Below are 15869 nucleotides of genomic sequence, written 5' to 3'. Positions count from 1 at the left end.
TCCTCTGCAGGGGGCCCGGGTTCCATCCCTGGTCAGGGAACTAAGATCCAGCAAGCCGCATGGCCGGAAAAAATAAAAATGGGTTTGAGCTGAGACCTGAATGACAAGACAGGGCCGGCCTTGGCCAGTCCAGCAGGGCCAGAGGAGCATCTCGGAACTGCAGGTGCTCAAAGGTTCCAGGCCTTTGATCCTGCCCGGCATGGTGACACACAGATGGCCATGCACGCCTGACCCATGGGGACTGCTCACTAGCAATGTCTGATGTGTGAAGGAGTGAGCGGTGCGGCCCGGGGGTTGATGTGCTTCTCAGGCTATTCAAGCTCTTCACGGTTTTCACTTGGGTTCTTCAGTTTATATTGCCTAGAGTTTGGGAAGCCTGAGTTGCATTCTCAGGCCTGCCCCCAAACTCAGCTGAGTTCAAAAAGATGTGGCTTTTCCAGCCATAAAATTAAGAGTAAGGAGATCCAGGGCTTCCCTGGTGGTGCAGTGGTTGAGAATCTGCCTGCCAATGCAGGGGACACGGGTTCAAGCCCAGGTCTGGGAAGATCCCACATGCCGCGGAGCAACTAGGCCCGTGAGCCACAACTACTGAGCCTGCGCGTCTGGAGCTTATGCTCTGCAACAAGAGAGGCCGCGACAGTGAGAGGCGTGCGCACTGCGATGAAGAGTGGCCCCCGCTTGCCACAACTAGAGAAAGCCCACACACAGAAACGAAGACCCAACACAGCCAAAAATAAATAAATAAATAAAATTTAAAAAAAAAAAAGAGTAAGGAGATCCACATGCACATGTGTATGTTGATCTCCAGAGAAAGGGCTGAAAAGATACACAGCAGACTTCACAGGGATTCCCTCTTTGAAAGGCAGTGTGATTGTGGATGGTATGGAACCCAAGGGAACTTCAGCTTTATCTGTAATATTTAATTATTTCGGTAGGAGGGTTTATGTACTATACAGGTCTTCATCGACCTGTGATAGGGTTAAGTCCTGATAAACCCACAGTAAGTCATAAATGCATCTAATAAACCTACCCTACCAAACATCATAGCTTAGCCTAGCCTACCTTAAATGTGCTCAGAATACTAACATTAGCCTACAGTTGGGCAAAATCATCTAACACAAAGCCTATTTTATAATAATGTGTTGACTATCTCATGGAATTTATTGATACTGTCCTGAAAGTGAAAAACAGAATGGTTGTAAATGTATCGGTTGTTTATCCTTGTGATTGCGTGTCTGAGAGCTGCCCAGCATCACTAGAAGGGAGCATACATATCCCTAGCTTGGGAAAAGAGCAAAATTCAAAATTTGAAGTTTGGGTCTTCCCTGGTGGTACAGTGGTTGAGAGTCCGCCTGCCGATGCAGGGGACACGGGTTCGTGCCCCGGTCCGGGAAGAGCCCACATGGCATGGAGCGGCTGGGCCCGTGAGCCATGGCTGCTGAGCCTGCGCGTCCGGTGGTTTCTACTGAATGCATATCACTTTCCAACCATTATAAAGTTTAAAAATCCTAAATGTCCATTGGCAGATGAATGGATAAAGAAGATGTGGTACATATATACAATGGAATATTACACAGCCATTAAACAGAATGAAATAATGCCATTTCCAGCAACATGGATGGACCTGGAGATTATCATACTAAGTGAAGTAAGTCAGAGAAAGACAAATATCATATGAAATCGCTTATATGTGGAATCTAAAAAAAATTAAAATGATACAAATGAACTTATTTACAAAACAGAAACAGACTCACAGACTTAGAGAAGGAATTTATGGTTACTGGGGGGAAGGGTGTGGGGGAGGGATAGATTGGGAGTTTGGGATTGACAGGTACACACTGCTATATTTAAAACATAACCAACAAGGACCTACTATAAAAAAAATCCTAAATTAAGGACATTCTGTATAACTAAAGAAAAAATCTGTCCTAATTTTAATCTGAAGAAGCAACTAAAGCTTTCTATGGAGTCCTGCCCTATAGATCATAGGCACACAGGAAATGAATTCTCCAAGAACTGGACAGTATTTCAAGGCAAGTATGTTTGCAATGAACTAGTGGCTGGGAATATATTTTAAGTCATTCACATGGTAGGAAAATTCCAACAGTGAGAATTTAATTACATTATGTTCTTTTAATGTCAACTTTTAATGTCCCATTATAATTTTTCAGATAAGAAAGTCCCAGCAACTTAAAGCTGTGCCTTAAATTTCCGGATTGTCGACTGTGCAAAATTTTCTTGCGATTTCTTGAACGCTGAAGTGTACAGACAAATAGTGCATAGTGCTGGTGTGCCTTGGTTATTACTGTTTGATTTAGGAACGTATTTTTTCAGTGAGATTAGAAAGCGAATGTCTTACTTTTTTTTGTTTTTTTTGGCCGCGCCGAGGGTCTTGAAGGATCTTAGTTCCCCAACCAGGGACTAAACCCAGGGATTGAACCCTGGGCCTTGGCAGTGAAAGCCCGGAGTCCTTGGGTTGCTTACATTGACAAGAGACGCCTAGTCTTCCTCCCAAACTCCAGCACCAAGGACCTGAAGTGCACGCTAGGTTGGGAACTTGCATGTGCCGATCCCTGGCCGTCCACCCACCCGCGGTGCTCCGTGGCTGGGCGGGCTCTGTCCTGAGGAGCTGAAGGGCAGAAAAACTACACGGTCAAGATTAAGGTCTGAGGTCAAGCCAGGGAGTCCCAGCCAGCGCTACCTCAGACTGGCCTGGGGGGCTTCTGGTTCCCCACCTGAGCCTGGAGCTGCTGGTCCCGGGAGTGTCCTTCCCCGTCCACCTCCCCTCAACTGGCCGGTCCCTGGCCTCCGGCCCCGACTCCGCCCAGCTCGCCCCGCCCACCACCCTCCAGCACTGTCACGGGGGCCGCCTCCCCCGCCCCATTCCTGCTTATCCCCTCGCACTTCCGGGACCCGCCCATGCCCCCACTAACTTCTGCACCCCGCCTTCGCAACACCCCCAACCTCTCCCACCCTCTGACCCCGCCTCGGTGCCCCGCCTCCGCCTCTCCCTGGCCCCGCCCACCTCCGCGAGCCCCGCTTCCGCGAGCCCCTGGCCCTGCCCCAGTCCGTGGCCCCGCCTCCTCCCCAACGGCCAGTTGCTCGGCCCCGCCCCCGCGCTCGGCGCTCTGCCAGCTGCCGGGGCCACAGGTGCGCCGTCTGAGGAGTCCTGACTCGGCGCCCCTCCTGTGCCTGAGACCCCGGCCGCCGTCGGGTTTCCCCGCGGTCCCCGGCCCGGCCTCGGGTCTGCAGAGGGGAGGGGGACGGTGGGCCCCCTAGTCAGCCTCGGGGGGGCGGCGGGACCCCCTCTCCAGTCGTCCCCGTCAGGGGCTGCGGGACCTCCAGGTCTGCCCCTCGGGAATGACGGACCCCCGCCCCTTTCAGCCCCAGTCGGCCGGTCGGGCCAGCAGGGCCCCTTCTCCGGTCGGCCTCGCCGGTGCGGGGGGGGGCTGGCCCCCTAGGCCGGCCTCTCGGGAGCGGCGGGCCCCCCCGGGTCAGATCCCCGGGAGCGGCGGGCCCCCTGGGTCGGCGGCCGGGGCGGGTGGGGGCCGCCGCCTGACTGGGCCGCGTCGTTGCAGGTGTGCGGTTCCCGCCGGATCCCCCTCGCGCCGGGTGCGGGGCGATGCCCGGGCCCGGGTGCCGCCAGTGGACATGGAAGAGGCCCCTCTGTTGGGCGGCATGTGCAGCCCCGAGGACGAGATGGTGACAGACCTTTTCAGCGCCGAGAGTCTGTTTGTTCCTGAAAACCTTCCCCTGAAAACCCCGGTGGCGGTGAAGCACGAGGCAGACGAGTTCCACGTCTTCAAAGACGCGTACCTGGGCTCCGCGGACCCCAAAGAGCCCCTGCTGCACGCCTTCAACGCCCCGCTCGACGGGGACTGCAAGGGCAAAGTCAAAGTGGAGCTGCTGGTGGATGAGAACGGAGATGAGGAAACGCGCGGGGAGTTCCCGAGTCTTCCCAAGCTCAATCCCCTGGAAGACACCGTTCTTCCCGCCGCCCAGCAGCCGCACGTCTACAACCTCTACTTCCTGTCCTCCGTGCTGACCCCGCACAGGAGTCCTGCCGTCGGGCCCCTGGGCACCTGGGCCAGGGAAGAAGCCGCCCACCCCGGCGTCCGCGTGATTCCAGTAAGATCCACGTCTCACAGTACCCCCTGCACCCCTGCCCTAGTGGAGACGGGAGACTTCCTGCTTCCACCAAGATTTTTCTCGTGTCAGTAGCATCCCTGATCGGATTCACTCATTCCCAACAGGGCACATCCCTTGCTAGACGCGAGATGCATTACCCAGCCAAGCCATTCTACCTGAAGGTGAATTAGGTCCTCGGTCCCTGGTTCAAACCTGGCCTAACCCAGCAGAGATCATACAACAAAAGAGGAGGGAAACAAGTAGATTTTTTTTTTTTTTTGCAGCCAGGCATGTGGGAGCTTAGCTCTGTAGCCTGGGATCCAACCTGTGCCCCTTACAGTGCAAACGCGGAGCCCTAACCACTGGACCACCAGGGAAGTCCCTAGAAAGTTTTAAAAGCGGCTTTAGGAAAGAAACCCTAGTGTCTGTGAAAACAAATGCAGTGGGAGTCTTTACGTGCTCAGCTTTTACAGTTTTCCCCTTTAGATTGATAAGGGTTGTAATTCACCGCCAGGACTCACAGTTAGTACTTGTGTTTGATGAGCCTTGAAATCAAGGTGTTAGAGCTTCCCTCTGCTAGTAAGTGGTTGCTCCTCAAGCGTATGTAATATGAATCAGAGTCTACACGAATTCATGGTAATTGTCGGCCGGCTACCCTCTTTGGCTGTGGCAATTTTCTGCTTTGTTTGTTTATCTCTTTATTTTGAACCCGGACACTGGGCAGTGAAAGCACAGAGTCCTAACCACTGGACCGCCAGGGAATTCCCCTTTTCTGCTCTGTTCTTGCTGAAGCTAAACAAACCAGTTTTTAAGGGAAACAAAGGTTTGTAAGGAAATGTGTACTGGCCCCTCAAAAGGATCTAGTTTGGAAAACTAGATTACTCAGCTGTTAAATCATTTCAGTAAGTCATAAATTAAGCTTTTGTGGAACATTTTTGAATTGGTGTTGAGATGGCTGGAGCCTGACTTTGTTTGCATATCATAAGCCGTAGCAGCAGGAGCTTAGATTTGTTTTCTGGTGTTCTTTGAGCATAATCACTGCTCCTTAGTGCACAGGAAAGGTGGGGAGGAGAGGCTGAGGCCTAGAGAAACCAGAGAGCATACCTAGTCCCACCAGCTTTCAGCTGGTGCAGAGGTCTTCCTCGGAGTCTTTTTCAGATGGCTTGAAATGTCAGACACTCCATTTTGCTACCAGACCAAGCGTGTGTCCCAGCACCTTTTGCCTGTTGGTTCTAGCATGGCTCCCTTCCTGTACCAAGGGGACTCAGTGAGCATTCACCAGAGCAGGAAAGGAACTAGCTCACGTTAAAATAGTAAATTCTCTTTAAATGTAATTCAATTTTAGCAAAATAAAGGAGAGACTATTTGGATGATATTTCTTTGGTTTTTTTTGAATTTTTATTGACAATTTCCTAATTCATTAATAAAATGAAAAAGATTTAGCATGGACGTGTTTGTCTTTTAAACAGAGTGGCATTATTTTTCAGTAAATATTCAGGGTTAATTGCTAATTTCCTTTTTCTAGAAATTCATTCCCACATATTGACCTCTGTTTATTCTGTAAAAATAGGATTTTACTATACTGTAAGTAGTTCAGATATCAGTTGCATGGGGCTGAGGAATTGATATATTTACTGTATAAGTATTTGTTAATTACAGGGAGATAAGTTAAATCTAAACTTTGATGAAGTGGGACTTCCCTGGTGGTCCAGTGGGTAAGACTCCGTGCTCCCAATGCAGGGGGCCTGGGATCTCACATGCCTGCCGAAACTAAGGGTTCCAACGCCACAACAAAGATCCCGCGTGCCACAACTAAGACCTGGCACAGCCAAAATAAATAAATAAATAAATAATTTTTAAAAATAAAAATAAACTTTGATGATGTGTACATGACAAATTCCCCAAAGCAGAAAGCAGAGGAAAATTGAAAACTTTCTACGTTTCTATAAAATTTGAAATATCTAAATAAAGTTATAACTTGAAATATAGCTAAACTTTCCTCTGTCTTTTGAAACATTTATACCTAGATGCTAGTCTGCTGTGCTAAGGGATTTGGCAGTCCATGAAAACTATTAATCGTTTAGATCTCAGATTTTAAGTTAGACGATCTCCAAGTTTGGAGTCAACACCCACACTTTGAAAGATAGTTGTCTGTGCTGTGATTTTATATGAGGTCTTCAGAAAGTTACTATAGAATCACTCTTCTTTGAAGGACTTTATGACCTGCCTCCTGGCCTCTGGGGAAGCTCACCTGTACTCTCAAATAGGCAATCTGGGCAGGTGGAGGTTAAGGAGGGGAGGGAGAGATGATGTGAGAGCAGGTTGACTGCCGCTTCCCAATCCTCCGCACATTATCAAATCTTAGAAAGAAGCACCTTGATTTTAAAACACTTAAATCTAATGGTTATTATTTTTTTAATCATCGAGACTTTTTAGTTTTTTAAATTCTGTTGATTTTCAGTAACATCATTGGTATCTCTCCCTATTTTTGGTAATTTTGCCGGTGTGTCACTGAGTCGTTGCAGAGGATAGCTTAAAAACAAAGTTAAAGTTGGCAGTTATTCCCTACCCTCACTGTTTTCATGTTAATTATTGTCCTACCATTCAGTTAGGGAAGCGCTACTATTTAATTATAAGCATTACTCTAAATACATTGTAAGTTACAATATAGATATTACTGAAACATCAGCAAGGATGTCAGGCTTCTTGATGGAAAAGCCAAACAATAGACTAGAGCATTAATACAGCCTAGTGAGTGTGCTCCGAAAGTGGCAATAGAGGAGCAGCATTTCACGCGGTTTTAAGGAAGGTCCCATGAGGCAGCCAGCTCCTTTGGAGTAGGGGGTTGTCGAGGAGCTCAAGGGGCAGCTGACCAACTGCAGAATCTTCTCAAGCTACTTATACTGTGTTTTTGAAGCAGCAAGAGGGCCACGTTAAAATCACATCTCCACACCTCGTGGGCAGATGGTCCTTGTCCTCGGGGTCCTTGATCCCCAGTGAGGCTGGTCAGAGGACTTGTCACCCCATCTTGCTGCCCCAGAGAGAGAATAATAGTTGGGAAGAGAGGACACTAAGAGTAAGGCTGCTCTTTACTTAAAAAATGTAACTTCTAGGGGGCTTCCCTGGTGGCGCAGGGTTTGTGACCCGGTCGGGGAGGATACCACGTGCCGCGGGGCGGCTGGGCCCGTCAGCCATGGCCGCTGAGCCTGCGCGTCCGGAGCCTGCGCGTCCCGAGCCTGTGCTCCGCGGCGGGAAAGGCCGCGGCGGTGGGAGGCCCGCGTACCGGAAAAAAAAAAGTAACTTCTGCAAAGAATTTTCTGTATTATGCAACTGTAAAGTACAACGTCCAAAATGTGATTTCTAAAATAACGTTTGCTTTTTTAGGTTGAAATCAAGGAAGCAGGTGGTACTATCACAAGTAACAATCTGGAGGAAGCAACTTTTCAGAACCTTCCGGCCCAGGAGTCCTGTTGCAAGTTCCCAACAGCGCAAGAAGCAGAGGATGCCTCTGGCTGCTCTCATAAGAAAGACTCTAACCCAATGGTAATTATGCCAAAGAAAATGTGTCTGACTAACATTATATCAAATGTTTGACCCTTACCATTACTAAGTCAACAGTAATATATTTTCAGTCATTATTTTTCATTCTGTTTACTTGTATCAGCATTTTTGGTTGTCTTATCTATGAAAAGAGGGATATAATTAGAGCCTTTGTAATGTTTCTGTCACGTCTAAGGTTCTCATTTCTACTTGATCTTAGCAAATCAAACAAAGATTAGGACACCGCTCTCTTTGTTAAGGAGAGAAGCCATAAGTGACATCAGTCCATGCAGACCAGCGGTTGGCCCAGGAGCAGGGCAGCTGGCTGAGCTGCATGGTTTGGCATGTTGCTGGGATGGTGAAACTCCAGTTCTGTGGCTGCAGCACAGAGGCTGCTTTCCTTCCTTCCTGCCTCCAAATTCCTGATACTAACTCACATGCATGTAAGATAGGTAATCAGTAACATTTGTGATTTATGCGATATTTTTGCATGTTTGTAATTTCATTTAATCCTCTATCAACTCTGTAGGGTATGCATTGTTTTTATCTACGTTTTATGGATAAGAAAACAGAGATGTTACATAGTCCTCTTGTAAGTGGTACGTTGAGGACTCCAGGTCTCGGTGTCCTGAGGACTGGGAAGTGGGGGGAGCTGGGGAGCCCAGCCCCAAGCTTTATTTTAGTGGAGCCCAGAGAGCCAACATCTGCCGTCCCCCCACCAGCTCTTGATTCCGATAAAGGAGGCCTTAGCCCTAAGGCATATACTTTAACTAGAAAATACTTGAAAATGAGCTCATCATGAACTTGGCTTAGCCGTGGCATACACCAGTACTCGCCCCTGTCCGTGGTTCTCAGGCCCGTGGGTTCTGGGAGCAGAGCTGTTCCAGGACACCTGGAGCAGGTGAGCAGGGTGAGATCTCCTCCAGTCCCACCAGCCTCCTGAGGAATGTTAGAAGGCTCCCAGGAGGGACAGGGCAGAGCCCAGAATTGTGCAATAGGCAGAGGCCTGGAAGGTTCACTCTGAGCCTTTCCCCCCAGTTTGTGCACCTGTGTGTCTGTGGCTATAACTTTATCCTCCACATACAAATAAAATTCCAACCAAACATGAATGCTGGCCTCTTATCCACCGTCAGGATGATCTGAAGATTTGACCCAGTGATCAGCACCTCATTAACGTAGGCTCTGTGTGTGTTATTTTGGTAACATTGATCCTTTATGGTTATTTGGGTTTTCCTGTCTAGGAAACCCAAAGGCAACCTAACAGCAGAAGCCATAGCTTCTCTGGGTATCTGTGGTTTTACCATCAGAATTAGAAGCTATGTGCAAGCAGAAAGTGACTTCTCTCACCTTCATGTTCAAGCTGCATCGCTGTGGACAGGGCTGACTGGTGTGGTTGACCGGCCAACTCACCCGGCTCACTGAGGACGTATTTATGGTCGGAGCCCAATTAGGTGATCTTAGGGTTAACCTTTCTAAACCGCACTTGTAGGAAATGAAATAAGTGGGTATTTTAAAAACACCCTACATGTTAACTAATAACATGTGCACGTGGCAGGAAAGAACAGCTGCCGTAAAATTGACGATTATTCTAAGTATCTGATCAGCTACAGAGATGGAGGCAGGGGGGCAAAGTCCTTCGTATAGTTCACTGGACCTGAATGGGGCCGGGTCTGCATCGGCACACTCTCTCCGTTTACGATGACCACGGAGCACGTGGACAGGTGACGGAAGCTCGGGCTGACAGTCACCTGTTCCCTACCCTAAACCTCAAGGGCCAGACACCTGCAGAGAAAGGCGTGAGCAGGAACTTCTCTTAACACACTAAGCACGTCTCACAAGACATTTCCCAGGGGTTTTGCCCTGTGGTACCTCCAGAGAGCACGTTATTGCAGGGTAGGAAACTGAGAACATGTCTCTAGTTTACCGCTCTCCATGAAAACTTAAATTCTGGATTAAAACTGTGTTCTCAGATATAAGTTTACTTAGGTTCATATTACTGGATATCTTTTGAAAAATGAAACCTGATCATTATTTTTCATTTTAGGTGATATGTCAGTTGAAAGGGGGTACACAAATGCTGTGTATAGACAATTGTGGCACAAGAGAACTAAAAGCACTTCATTTGGTTCCTCAGTATCAAGACCAAAATAATTATCTACAGTCAGGTACAAAGTAAATTAATAGAAAAATATGTCATATATCACATGGAAGTTGGTAAGTGACTATGTTTGGCTTTGTATAGAGAGTAAAAGTGAAGTTGGCAGTGAGGCAATTTGGCAATCCCCATAGCCCATATGAGTGAGCTAAGGATAGAAAAAAATATCTTTAGAGATTAATTTATGTACATTGTACTGACAATCTCAAATTCTTGGATAGCTTTCCTCTCCTTCTGCTAGTTGCAGAGAGCTCTGTGATCCTACCAGGTGACTACTTGTACCCACGAGTGCTGTGGCTAGAGGTACCTGGGTTGAAACATCAAGCTTTCGCAGATTGGGCGGCGGGCGGACTGTTCAGATGTGGTAAAAACTGCATATGTTTTAGTGTAAACGTTTTCATGTAGTCAGTGAGAACTGCCACCCTGCTTTAATCACCATGAGTTCTGAAATGACTATATCAAATGCTGATTCATCTGCCATTCATTTACTCAGAAACGTCTTTAAACTGGTGCGATAGTAATAAATGATCTATAAGCACTTGATTACCATCAAATGACTTAGGAATGATTAAAGAAAGGCCAAATGACACAGTTTTAGGATTGTGTTTACAAAGGTTAGACACAAATACTTGAAAACTGGGCACCTATGTGTACATAATTGCGTTACTCTAAAGCTTGGCCTAACCAGAGCCTCTCATTATCAGATGATTCACGGACCTTGTCAATAATTTAAATCAGTATTACATCCAAATGTCATATCAATGGGCCTTTGGAGCCCAGTGCAAAAAGAAAGAGTGTGACTCCCATTCCATCCTGGTGGTCTCTTTATCCAGGGACAGGGAACATGCCTTTCAGACATTTACTTTTCTATGGTGTAGAGCGCCTTCAGGAGCGCTTTGCTGTGCACCAGCCACGGCTTCTCCGGCTCCGCCCCTGCGGGTCAGAGCTGCATCTGCTCCTCTACAGGCAGAGAAGGGTTCTTTCCTAATTCCCTTCCTTCTGGAACACGACAAAATCCTAATGCCTTTAGATCACCTACAGAAGGAAGATTTACATAATGCTCTCCAAGTCTATTTCCTTGTCATGTCATCATAACCGCCCCCCCAGCCCAGTCTCCTTTGTTTTGCTGTGAACACATTAAATATCACCATAAAATAAATGCATCCTGTTACCGAAGTCTTAAGGTTACATCACTCAAAGAATGCACAAGCCTGGAGCAGGAAATGTGTTCAGCTGGTGGGCAATCAGGAGACTAAGACACATTTCTCTGGGCACTTTGACTCAAACATAGAGTTTCACAGGGACCTTAGTGTCTCAGGGATGTTTTGCACGGCACCCTAAGGCCAAAGAAATACCTATCAGTTCCACTCTTAAGTAGTTTGGTCCCGGTAGCCTAATAAGTATTTACATCCTGATTAGTTAGTAACCATTTGAAGAAGAGTGCTGCTAAATTGAAAGCAGTTCATGTGGCGTCCTACAGATGGTGCTGTGCTCTCCTTGAGAATGTGACATGCCTAGCGCATCCCTGGTGAGTTCGGGGCAGCACCGGAGGGCACCTTAGCGCACAGCTTGGGAACCTGGGCACTGACAGCATTTTTTAGCATAGCTATCCCTGGAAGCTCGAGTGAAGGAGCATTATGACAAAGAAAAGGGTGTAATAAGTAAAAACAACAACAACAAAACCCAAAAACATTGACCAGAAAGGTTTTATAGAAAACATAAATAGGATCAAGATAAGTGTCAATGACTTTGCACATGTCCAACTCAGGATACATGATCATTTTTGTACTTTCTTCCATGTGCAAGTGGGAGAGGAACAATATATGCTATCAATTAATTGTAATTGTCTTCCTTACAGATGTCCCTAAACCCATGACTACTTTAGTAGGAAGATTTTTGCCAGTACCAGCAAACTTAAATCTCATTACACAACAAGTGAGTCATTGTTTTAATTTAAAAAAATACAATAGGGGGCTTCCCTGGTGGCGCAGTGGTTGAGAGTCCGCCTGCCAATGCAGGGGACACGGGTTCGTGCCCCGGTCCGGGAAGATCCCGCATGCCGTAGAGCGGCTGGGCCCGTGAGCCATGGCCGCTGAGCCTGCGCTTCCAGAGCCTGTGTTCCGCAACGGGAGAGGCCACAACAGTGAGAGGCCCGCGTACCACAAAAAAAAAAAAAAAAAAAAAAAAAAGTTTAAAATGCTTTTATGATTACACCATAATATGCATAGATTAAATATAATTATAAGAAAAATGTGCTCTTTTCCTTAAGTCTTGTTTTTTTTTTAATTTTTCAGTTTTGACAGTCTAGGGTTGTATTTTTTTTTAATTAATTAATGTATTTATTATTTATTTTTGGCTACGTTGGGTCTTCGTTGCTGCGCGCGGGCTTTCTCTAATTGCGGCAAGCGGGGGGCTACTCTTCACTGCGGTGCGCGGGCTTCTCATTGCTGTGGCTCATTGTGCAGAGGTGGCGTTTAAAGCCACGAGACTGGAGGAGATCTCTGAGGCAGTGGGTATAAATAGAGTGAAATATTTGCTGAGTGAGTAAATAAATACTTCTCGAATGATCCATTAGCCAGGAGGGGCAAGGAGTTAATCAGGGCCGGAGATGAGCGTCAGCCTGATGCTATGAGCGCCTGATGCAAGTCTCTGTTGATGCTGCACGTAGGCCTCTACCTCCTTGCCTCCTCCACACCACCGGTCTTGTTTTGCTAATGGTTTCGGCCCCAGTCAGCAAGGCACACGTTGGACTTGCTTTCCTACCACTGAACTCGTGCACTGAAAGGCCCCTTTGGACCATAGTCTCCCTCTTTCTGCCCCTCCCCTCTTTTCCTTGGCTGTGTTTAGACCTACCTCATTTTGGCTCCCCCGACCTCTTATCCAGTGTGGACCTTGGGGTAATTATTTTAGCAATGCCTTTGCTGCAACCCTAGAACCCCGGCTTCCTTGCCAAACCCCAATTCTGTACATTCTTCAGCTCTTTGCTACTCAAAGTGCGTGCGGTGTGTGGACCAGGAGCGTGGGCATCATTAGGAAGCTTGTTAGAAATGCAGGATCTCGGGCTCCACCCCAGACTCACTGACACAGAATCTGCATTTTAGCAAGATCCCCAGGTGACATGACGGGGAAGCACCCTTGTAGGTTTTATTTCTTCCATCCTAGGCAGTTCGACATTGTCGAGGAAAGTCATGGATTCTAGTATAAAGCTGCCCTAGATTTACCACCTATGTAGTACTGAAAAGACATCTCTCTTTCTCTGCTTTACTTTGGGGCTAAATAAGCAAAGGAGAAAAAGAGCAATTGTATATGGTTTATGCAAAGAATTGTCTCAACCCCAAGAACTGTGAAATCCTTTCTTCAAAAGAATGCAAAACTTTGGACTGCCACCTGGAGACGTTGGCCCAATAATTAGGTGTCTGGGTGACTGCAAAGGAAACAGTTGCAGTAACCTGTGAACACTTCCCTCCAGTAAAGTGAGTGAGAGGAGAGCAGAGGCCCCCAGCTCTTGGCCAGACCCAAGAGGGCGGGTCCTGGGGGTGACTCCTCAGTGGGACTCGGAGTTTGGGGTGGGGGGCGGATTTGTAATGAAGGAGTTGGACCCAGAGTGGTTTCTCAGTGTCTTCAGGCCCCAACAGGGATTACACACTATTTAAAAACAGGCAGAAGAGAGAAAAGAAGGAAGATGAATAAAATGTGTTTTTCCAAGACCATGCTTTTTCTTTCTTTCTTTCTTTCTTTTTTTTTTTTGGCCTCACGCTTGTGGGATCTTAGTTTCCCAACCAGGGATTGAACCCAGGCCCTCGGCAGTGAAAGCGCGGAGTCCTAAATCCTAATTCCCTGGACCGCCAGGGAATTCCAAGACTATGCTTCTTAAATAAAGCTTATTTTTAAATTTCAAGTTTTCAGGGACAAGGATAGGGTGTTTAACTGTGATATATACAAATAATCTCAAAACCTAAATTTATTCAACACTTGAAATTTATTCAAGCTTCTGATAAGAAGAAAATTAGGTCAGTGTTGACTTTGCTACCCTTTCCTTTCCCTGTGAGCCATGCTAATGGATAATATAAAGGAAAATGAGACTGGAGAAAGCAAAGGACATGGATAATGCAGAGATTATGACATTGCTTTTGAATTTGTTAAAATTGACTACAAAATTTTTTATGACTAGATGAAAAAGTAATGGTTGCCAATGAGACTTCAGATGTCAAGATCTCTTGTGTTGTACTAAGAATATAATAATAATTAAAGAACATTTTTAGCTTACAGAAATTTGTAGTTGAATTTATTTCACAGTTGGTAGTTCATCAAAATGAAAAAGATGTCCATTGCAATGTCGCCGGCCAGCTCACTGACAGCTGTGTGTACTGCTTGCCAGCTTGTGGATGGCCCAGCCCAGAATCCATAGTCCACTTCCGTCTCTGTCCACAGTCAGGACTTTCTCACCCCAGGGCATCCTGTGGTCAGGCGGGGTGAGATGACTGGGCTGGGCTCCTCCCACTTCTGCTGAAAAGCCTCGGCTGGAACCTGCTCGGGTGTTAGCAGAATCATGGTGGTAATAAGGCCTGGATGAATGTAAGGGGACTGTGATGTAAACCTCTAGAAGAAAAAGAATCATTTTTATCTGTACCTAGGGGCTGACGGGAATAAACTTTCAAAATGTATACTAATTCAAATCATGCTTGCCTTTGACTTTACACAGCTTGATAATGGAGCCTTACCATCCGTAGTCAACGGGTCTGCTTTCCCTTTGGGATCAACTCTTCCAGGACCACCAAAAATAACTTCGACTAGGTAAGGATTAAAAGCAATCAATTGTCACTTACTTTAATGTAAGAGTTTAAGAGGCTCTTGGGTACATTTGTGATTTTTTTCCTGAGTTTTAAAATTAGCTTTACCTGAAAACCTTTATGACTTCTAAAATATGATGTTTATATTCAGCAGTGCACTAACAGTGTTGCTGCGCATGTCTGGTTTGTGGTTGCTGGAAAGACTGGTCTGTAACCTCCATTTGCTTCCACTCTCCGTCCACCGTCCGCTGTCATTGTTTCAGAGACTTGCTGCCGTTCCTAGCTCTGTCTTAAGTTCACATTGATTTAAACTTAGCTGCTCTGTTTCTTTTTTGCTGTCATCAACACAAGTAATGGTGTGGCAGTCACTTAATGTCGACGGCAGTCTTTATGTGCCTTTATGGCTGCCTCTGCCCGCTGCCTTCCCTGTTCTGTCAGTTCACGTTCAATGGCAGGGGCCGAGGCACACGGTCTCCAGGTGAACGTGGCTGCTCTTATCTGGGGCTTCGTCTTGCCATTTTAAAGTCATGTCTATAATTGTAACTAATTAAACTAACCAAGCCGGTTGAGACTCTTTGTCGAGTTGAAGAGTAACATTCATGTGCTATTAGTAGATGGGGCAGCCCTTTCTGTTCACGGAACCCTTTCGCTGGTGATGGAGATCAGTCTCTTCCTGCCTTCCGAAGTTTTGGGGCACACAGCCTAATGCAGATGTACATCTGAGGACCCGAAAGAAATCAGGGCAGGCAATTTAGGAAACGTAGACTGTAGCCTCTAGAGCTTCCGGGCTCCTGAAGTGTCTACCATCAGGCACATCTCCACCGCGGCGCTGCTCAGTGTGAGGACGGTTGTCCGGGGCTGTGTGAGAGGCTTAGGTGGAGTTCTGGAGACTTGCTGGGATTCAGTCAACACTCCACCTCCGCGTCGTCGCTGAAGAGTGTCAGTTGCTCACGTGACTTGCTGCTTTGGTCTTAGCTGTTGGTTGCGGAGCTGGTCGATGACTCTCGCTTAATTTGGTGGACTAAGACTATAGGAGCCTTTCTCCTGCCTCCACTCTTGGCACCATGGATCAGCGAGGGTATGGCTGCTGTCGTTGTAATTGATTCTATAATCACGACTCTTAATGTTTCTGGACGAAACAACTCTGTGGGCAGCCTCTAGATTCTGCTGCTATGTAATACTGCCAGCATAGTATTACACCATGTACCCAGGACGTTACTATCCTGAAGATACTCACTTTATCTTTCTTGTAATCT

General features: G+C 46.9%; 1 protein-coding gene across 1 annotated transcript in view; it reads left to right on the top strand.

Moving 5' to 3' along the window:
• The first annotated feature begins 3614 nt into the window (after nucleotides 1-3614).
• Nucleotides 3615-15869, top strand: part of TESMIN (testis expressed metallothionein like protein) — a 37685-nt gene continuing 25430 nt past the window's right edge. The window contains exons 1-5 of the mRNA XM_065882477.1: nucleotides 3615-4128; nucleotides 7513-7671; nucleotides 9713-9833; nucleotides 11682-11758; nucleotides 14526-14617. Coding sequence (XP_065738549.1) covers nucleotides 3652-4128; nucleotides 7513-7671; nucleotides 9713-9833; nucleotides 11682-11758; nucleotides 14526-14617 — 926 coding nt within the window. The 5' untranslated portion in view covers nucleotides 3615-3651. The remainder of the gene's footprint in view (nucleotides 4129-7512; nucleotides 7672-9712; nucleotides 9834-11681; nucleotides 11759-14525; nucleotides 14618-15869) is intronic.

The sequence above is a fragment of the Phocoena phocoena genome, chromosome 8, assembly GCF_963924675.1.
Source record: "Phocoena phocoena chromosome 8, mPhoPho1.1, whole genome shotgun sequence".
NCBI lineage: Eukaryota > Metazoa > Chordata > Mammalia > Artiodactyla > Phocoenidae > Phocoena > Phocoena phocoena.
This window is presented reverse-complemented; position numbering and strand designations above follow the sequence as displayed.